The sequence below is a fragment of the Lucilia cuprina genome, chromosome 3 (assembly GCF_022045245.1).
Source record: "Lucilia cuprina isolate Lc7/37 chromosome 3, ASM2204524v1, whole genome shotgun sequence".
Taxonomy (NCBI): Eukaryota; Metazoa; Arthropoda; class Insecta; order Diptera; family Calliphoridae; genus Lucilia; species Lucilia cuprina.
Genome location: NC_060951.1, coordinates 12,229,704 through 12,238,267, shown reverse-complemented (window position 1 = coordinate 12,238,267; position 8,564 = coordinate 12,229,704). Strand labels below are relative to the sequence as shown.

Here is an 8,564-nt window from a genome sequence, read left to right as displayed (position 1 = left end):
TAGTTTTCAGAGGAAAAAATCCGAAATCCAGGTCATTATTTATGAACTATGAGCCAATTTTAGATAAAAAAGTATCTCTATCAAACAACTACTTAACGGAAAACAATGAAATAAAAATAATGTTCAGTCATTCGTTTTCCGAGCACTTGTCAGTAATTTTAGTCACTATTAATCAGACAAAATAAGAAGAAATTTTTAACCCAAAGGGATTACTCCAAAACTTTATAACTCTTAAGCTTGAAATCTGGCTTTGCAGTTATTGTAGGCTAAACAATACGAACCTTTCCAAATGTTCCTTGAAATATTCTGAAATCACCACAGGACACAACATTTTTTAGTTCGAATAAAAGGGAAGGGATGTGAACACATTCTAATTGAAAAAATCTATTAACTATTTGCCATAAAATTATTCCTCTTATCCAAAGAATTTGGAGGCTTCAAAAATATATACATATGTATGTATATTAGAGTGCTCCAAAAAAAACTATGTTTCGAATTTTGATTGCCCCCCCCCCTAAAATTGTTCTACGGGTTATGAAAATAAGTCGTGCAAAAAATTAGGTCAACAGGACTACGTTAACTGGTGCCGCAACGTCTCTGAAGTTTGAAGTCTGAATAAAAATCAAGAGTTTCATGCAATTTGGACGCCATTAACCCATAAACTTTAAAGGTCAAATTTTGAAATATTTGCAATTTTTGATGGAAACTAGTCGAAATTGTTTCTATTTTTAGGTAGATTATCATAAAACTTAAGAAATTTATTTATTAACAACCGATATTTACAACAATAGTGAAAAAATTAACCCTTAAATGGGATTGCAAACGGGTTTTATTGTAATATGTCCAAATTGGCATGTTTTTAAAACATTGGGGACCTTTTGACACCAAGGCCGTTTAAGGGTTAATTTATTTTTTCACTATTGTTGTAAATATCGGTTGTTAATAAATGAATTTGTTAAGCTTTATGATAATCTACCAAAAAATAGAAACAATTTCGACTAGTTTCCATCAAAAATTGCAAATATTACAAAATTTGACCTTTAAAGTTTATGGGTTAATGGTGTCCAAATAGCATGAAACTCTTGATTTTTATTTAGAAATATGTGGACTAATAAATTTACAAAAGGTTTCATTTAAAATACACAACAATATAATAAAAAGGCTAATTTTGCAAAATATTACATAAAAATGAGTTTTTCTCGAAATCCGCTGAATTCAAATTACAGGTATAGGCAAACTATAAGAGGTATTGACCTAATTTTTTACCATTTTATTCCCTAATCTGTTCTCCATAAATCCCTATGAGTTATCCCAAAAATATTGAAATTTGTTTAACAAAGTATCAAAAAAACTAAAATTTGAATTTTGAAACGACCGTTAAAAATATCAAAATTTTTCGACCATAGCTGAGAACAAGTTTACGTTATTCTATAAGGACAAAAACTCATATTCAATTAACTACAGATGTATTTTAAGTAATACAATTGTTTTATTAGAATATTTTCAAAAATTTGTTTATTTTTTTATCACATTTCAAATTCAAGTGCTCTGAGACACGATAATGGCCTGGGGAATTTTTAATAACTTTTAAATTTTTCAACCAATTTTTGTGTCTGTTATCTTCTTGTAACGCTAATTCTGTGTACATTACGATTCTTTGACAATAAAATGCAAAACAAATTATTTAATGACAAAACTTTTGTGAAAACTGAAAAAATGCATATTTTCCCCTTGTAAATGCATCTTCAAACCTCAGAGCCGTTGCGGCACCAGTTAATGTAGTCCTATTGACTTAATTGTTTGCACGACTTATTTTTATAACCCATAAAACAATTCTAGGGGAGGGGACGGCCTGTAGGATAATTTTTTTTCCTTCATACAAGCTTGGAGCACTCTAATGTATATGAATATATTTTCTTATTAATTTTGAAGTATGTGAATGTAAATAAGTCAATAAATGTATCACATTTTTACCTAATTTGTTTAAGAGTGCAATCTTTTTATACTCTACATATTTTATATCCAATTAAGGTTCATAAAAGTTATATTTTTTAAACGATAAATTTTCTATTGGAATTTTTAATAACGCATAAAATATGAATAAAATGTTTTAAGTAAAACATAGCAATATATGTTTGAGTGTTTTTTTTTTTTTTTTTGCCCACGAAGTTAACAATAAAATTGAGACTTTTCTCATTTCGTTATATACCCATAAATCAATAAGTGTCAAATAGAACTTTTTGAATTCATATTGGAAATTCAATTTCGTGCTCAAATGCGTTTGCAAAATGTATTAAACTCCAAAAATATAAAAAAACTATTTTCTAATGAAATGAATCTATTATATATATAATAGGTAAGAATGTATAGTCGGCATACCAGACTATTCATATGATGACGCATTTAAGGATGAAATCTTTGTATGGGAGACAGGTCAGCCATGGACCAGTGTCGATGTTTTATATTAAATCTTCCAATGAGAGGGAGATTTGTGACATGTTTCTCCAGCATTAAATACATGTTAGTATAAATTCGCGAACGAGATTTTATTACCCAATTCTTTAATAAAGATGATACCACCACCAGTGTTTTTGTTTTGGAATCGTATCTCCATGTAAAAGGAAAGTTTAAATCAATACAATACTATGCATAGGCCTTAATATTGGGACTTGTTGTTAAATTGTTCTCAAACGGGTTGCGTTCATAAATCAATTGGACAGAGTGAAGTATTCTTGGCGGGCCATTTGAATATGTGGTGAGTGCCATAAAAATCCTAACCACATGCATGACATTTGTTGGGGACGACACGGTCTATAAGTTACCAGGCATTGCGCCTGTTGCTTATACAAAAACTATTTTATAAACCACTTAAAACTGTAAATATTAACAATTTATAGTATATGAAAATAGAGAAAATTAAAGCAAGTCTAGCCATAGATTTCTGGTCGATACCTATTACAAATAAAGTTCCCTTAGATTCTCCTTTCTTTTAAATTACGTCCTATTTTTCAACGACCAGCTCAGCATTTTGACCACCAAGAATTTCCAGTATACGTTCATTATTTTTGCTGGACCATCTTTTTATGTAGACAGTGGAATTTAAGAGTACCGGAAGCTTGCTCTTTGACAGTCCCAGCTTAGCGCCGTCCTAGGGAAGAGGAATACTTTCCACCAAGTACTTTTGGGTGCTAACTCATTGGTGAGATGCCAATCTCATCAATATCGCGCCCATGCAGAACTCATAGCTCATGCTCTTTTAAAGCTATTGCGTGGTCCACTATCTTATTGTTCATCAGATCTTCTACCTTACTCTGTTGGTCTATTAGAATTTTGCCTGTTGGATTGCCGGCCTCGTAAACTACATAGCAGAAATCGTCTCGGTGTCCTCTTCTGGCAACTTTGGCGTAAGATGGCGGCTCTTTGCTTTTGGTGTTGTCACCCTTACTGATCCACGTTTATCACACATCCGGTTGCGATTCGGAGTGCATTATTTTGGGACGTCTGCAATACTCGCCATTGTGTGTCAATGAGATAAGGTGGTTCATGAAGCGTATATATTATAGTATATATATTGAAGAGTATGGGTATATATTAAAGAGTTTGGGTGATAGTACTCCTCCTTGTGGCAGGCCCGTTTTTATCTTGCGGTAGTTGCACTTCGGGCATCTGAACTCAACAAACGCCTGTCTGCCACAGAGGTAATTGACAATCCCGCGTTTGACATTGTTGGGTAGAGTCGAGTTCAAGATGTTATTAATGATCATGGAATGATCGACCGTATCAAAAGCTTTGGATAGGTCCAGAGCAGCAACAATCGTGCGGTTGCTGCTGATTAAGGCCGTCAACGATTTTAGTAGTTATCAATTTGAGTGCAATCGTGGATGTTGAAAATAATGTTGGTTTTGATTTGTTGGTTAAATAAAAATAATTTATTAATAATTCAAAAAAAAAAAAAAATAAGACAAGTTTGTCTATAAAAAGTTTACAAGAGAGTTAAGAAATATTCATTTAATATTTCAAATACTAAAAACATAAGTCTATGATTGCTTTTCTACAATACCCCTTCTCAATCATACAATCCTAAACAATTACAAAGTTTAACATATCTACAATTATCTAAAGTTTTTGTAAAGATGTCAGCCAGTTGATTCAATAACTTGGAATTAAACCGTCTATAAAGATCTGAAATTACTAAGTCATGGATTATTTTTTAAATTATTTACAGTCACTAACGATAGAAACACCTTAACGACCCTAAACGAGTGCGCTAAGCGAAATATTGGCTAGAGAATCTCAATTCGTAGGATGCATACTAATATCTAATTCTAGGGAGAAGATGTGTGCCAATTTTCCTGAACTATTATATCGATTTTGTTAGCATATTTTGTGTTGAACTGAGTGCAAATAAGTGTTTCCAAATATTAAAAATTAAATTAAAACAAGTAAGAGTTCTATATTCGGCTGTGCCGAATCTTATATACCCTTCACCATGATGTGTTTAAAGCCTTTTGTACCTTTTGAAGAACGAAAAAGTACCAAAAAGTCCCCATCTATGGGTCCTCAGTTAATCCGGGCCATACAAACTTAATTACATGTTCCTAGGTTCAATATTGTAGAAATTGTAAAAAGTACCTTTTGAAGAACGAAAAAGTACCAAGAAGTCCCCTTTTACTGGTTCTCACTTAATCCGGGATATACGAACTTAATAACATGTTTCTAGGTTCAATATTATAGAAATTTCAAAAAGTACCTTTTGAAGAATGAAAAAGTACCAAAAGTACCCTTTCATGGGTCCTCACTTAATCCTGGCCATACATACTTAATTACATGTTTCTAGGTTTAATATCGTAGAAATTGCAAAAAGTACCTTTTGAAAAACGAAAAAGTACCAATAAGTCCCCTTTTATGGGTCCTTACTTAATCCGGGCCATACATACATAATTACATGTTTCTAGGTTTAATATCGTAGAAATTGCAAAAGGTACCTTTTGAAAACGAAAAAGTACCAAAAAGTCCCCTTTGTATGGGTCCTCACTTAATCCGGGCCATACATACTTAATTACATGTTTCTAGGTTCAATATTGTAGAAATTGCAAAAAGTACCTTTTGAAGAACGAAAAAGTACCAAAAAGTCCCCTTTTATGGGTCCTCACTTAATCCGGGCCATACATACTTAATTACATGTTTCTAGGTTCAATATTGTAGAAATTGCAAAAAGTACCTTTTGAAGAACAAAAAAGTACCAAAAAGTCCCGTTTTATGGGTCCTCACTTAATCCGGGCCATACATACTTAATTAAATGTTTCTCTAGGTTCAATAATGTAGAAATTGCAAAAAGTACCTTTTGAACAACGAAAAAGTCCCCTTTTATGGGTCCTCACTTAATCCGGGCCATACATACTTAATTACATGTTTCTAGGTTCAATATTGTAGAAATTGCAAAAAGTACCTTTTGAAAAAACGAAAAAGTACCAAAAACTCCCCTTGTTTGGGTCCTCACTTAATCCGGGGCCATGCATACTTAATTCATGTTTCTAGGTTCAATATTATAGAAATTTCAAAAATACCTTTTGAAGAACGAAAAAGTACCAGAAAGTCCCCTTTTATAGGTTCTCACTTAATCCAGGCTCTACATACTTAATTTCATATTTCTAGCCAATAACAAAACATTAGTGCTGCTCTCGCTCTGCTACTCTTGCTCTGCTGCTCTTGCTCTGCTTTGCTTTTATAAACAAATTACAATAACAATATTTACCGTATTGTTATGTATTTTGTTTTTGTTTTTTGCAGTTTCTGTCTGAGCATGAATAAAAAATCTAAATTTTATATGAAATTTTCAGAGGTTGTCTCGGTTTTTTGCTCATATTTCCGTTATTTATGGACCGATTTTGCTGATTTTAAATAGCGTTCTTGCCGGTCGTATGTCTGATAGAATTATGGAAGATTCGGATCTCGCAGATATCTGGGGTCTTCTAAAAACTGATTTCAACAAACATACAGACAGACAGACAGACGGACAGACAGACAGACGGACATGACTTAATCATCTCCGCTACCTATAATGATCCAGAATATATATACTTTATAGGGTCGGAAAATTATATTATAGAAATTACAAACGGAATGACAAACTTATATATACCCTTCTCACGAAGGTGAAGGGTATAAAAATAGTACCGAGTACCTGTAATGAGAATAATCTATTATTATTGAAAAGTCAATAAATTCTACGTCTCTACAAAAAAAAATAAAATCAGTTACCGAAAAAATTTGTTTAAACAAAAATTTGAATATAAATACCAAAAAAAGATGTAAGTATCTAAAAAAATAAGTAATTTCTACAAATAAATCATATTTTCGCATATAGGGCACCGCAAAAGTCCGCCGATCAATGCAAAATCTTCCTTCAATTTATGGAAAAACATCCTGGCCTAGCAAAGGGATTCTTAAAAGGTGATAAAGTCAAACAGGAGCAATTATGGATTGACTTGGCTAATCAGCTCAATGCTTGCGGTCCACCTTCTAGAGATGTCGCAAATTGGAAAAAGGTTTAACATATATTTTTTGACATTCTACTTTAAGTAAATTTAAATAATTTTTTTTTAGACTTGGTGTGATTGGAGAAGAAGCATTAAAACTAGACTAGCAGAGAATAAAAGTTCCTTAAAGAAAACAGGTGGGGGGCAATTTCAGCAGCATTTTGTATCGCCGGTTGAGGAGCAGTTGGCTATTATATGTGGCATCTTTCAAACTGTTGATGGCGTAGCGATGGCAAAAACATTTGCAACCCAATCCAAAGAAACATATTTTAAAAGCGATGTAATAATCGAATCCGAATCATCAGCAATGGTTCCAAATTGTGAAAATACTATAGATTTAGAAAATCTAGAATATTCGCCTTCGCCGGCAACTCCTGAAATCTCTCCCCAAAAAAAGAGAAAACGTTTTGATGGAGACATTCAGAATTTAATGGGGGAAGAGAAAAAAATTTTAAATATGTCGCTACAAAAATAGAAGAAGTCAATGAAACCATGGCAAACCATTCAAAATATTTAAAAAATATAAATAGAAATCTGGACGAAATACGATCCCTAAAAAAAGGAACTTGAAGAAATAAAACGCCACCATCTAGTTTTGGAAAAGGTAGCCCTAAACAGGAATGAAATAAAATTAGAATTACTAAAATTTGAAAGAAAGAAAATGGGTATTCCAGAGGAATAAACTACTTAAATAACCCAATTTATGATTTCCTTAATTATTTTTAACTAAATAAAATATTTTTAATGAATTTTTTATGTTTTTATTTATTTTTTTATAAATAAAAAATATTTTTATAAAAGTGATCTTGCTATGTTGTCCCTAATTTCTACTCCATTAATATTATCTTGAATTTCACCAGAGTTTTCATCAATTTCATCATTTGGTATAGAGGCTATCATATTTTCATCTTCTATAGGTACGTTGAAGTGTTTACAAATATTGTGGAGTGCACAACAAATATTTGTAATTTTACAACTTTCAACGGAGTGTAGGGTAAGCACATTTGAAGACATCTGAAACGACTTTTCAAATTGCCTATAGTCCTTTCCACTATATTTCGAGCTGATGAATGTAGTAAATTAAATTTGTGTTGCATTGACCCACATGATGGAGCTTTGTATGGCACTAAAACATACGGCTCTAAGGCATATGCGGAATCTGCTAACAACCAAGAATTTCGAATACCATTTAAGTACATTTCAGCAAAATATTTATTAGCATCGCTTAAATTCCATACAAAAGCATCGTGACAAGAACCAGGCCTAGATGCGTCGACTGCACGTACTTTCATTTGGTTGTCGCAAATCTTTAATAAAAATATGTAGAGTTGGTTATTATTAATTCCGAAATATATTCCTTACTACCTACTTACCACCATTACATTCAGGCTATAGTAACCTTTTCTACAATAATAAACTTCGGGATCGGTCGGAGGTTTTACCAGCCTTACATGGGTTCCATCAACTGAACCTATAACACCAGGAATTTTATATTTTTCATAGAAATGCAATTTCGATGCATTTGATTCAGATTCATTCATATCCAATTGAATCCAAAGTGGACAGAGTCTATCCTCAATAATATTGAGTACATCCCACATTACTTTACAAAAGGTTGTACGATCCATACTTATATTTATGTCATTGGCGATCACACCTTGAAAAGAACCGACTGCTAAAAATCTTAATGCTCCGGCCAAGCGAACTATTTTTGGAATTGAACTTTGGTTCATATATCCTCCAATTTCATCCAAAATCATGGTAAATGCAGCCTTATTAAGGCGATAATGTGCTATGAAACTAAATAGTATACAAATTACATAAATTCAAAGTTTTATTTCATATTTAATACATACGCTTTTTCAGGAATATCCATTGGATTGGATGAATCTCTAAGTACGCGTTTCTTAATGCGTTCTTTTTTAGCTTGGAGTTTTTTCAAAGCTATTATACTTAACATGAAAGCGGCCGGCATTTTTAATTCATAATTTATTTTATTTTGTGGCACAAAACATATGTTTTATT

General features: G+C 32.3%; 2 protein-coding genes across 2 annotated transcripts; one reads left to right on the top strand and one right to left on the bottom strand.

Annotated features, from left to right (window-relative positions):
• Positions 1-6,179: 6,179 nt before the first annotated feature.
• LOC124418933 lies at positions 6,180-7,334 on the top strand. Its single transcript, XM_046946905.1, has 3 exons — positions 6,180-6,311; positions 6,368-6,548; positions 6,607-7,334. Coding segments are annotated over exons 1-3 (591 nt in total). The 5' UTR covers positions 6,180-6,309; the 3' UTR covers positions 7,015-7,334.
• An 11-nt stretch (positions 7,335-7,345) lies between these two features.
• On the bottom strand, positions 7,346-8,520 carry LOC111690095 (putative nuclease HARBI1). The gene is made up of 3 exons (XM_046946904.1): positions 8,396-8,520; positions 7,913-8,339; positions 7,346-7,846 (listed from the first exon to the last, which is right to left on the bottom strand). Exons 1-3 carry the CDS (start codon positions 8,512-8,514, stop codon positions 7,451-7,453), a joined length of 942 nt encoding a protein of 313 aa, XP_046802860.1. The 5' UTR covers positions 8,515-8,520; the 3' UTR covers positions 7,346-7,450.
• Between the last annotated feature and the right edge of the window lie 44 nt (positions 8,521-8,564).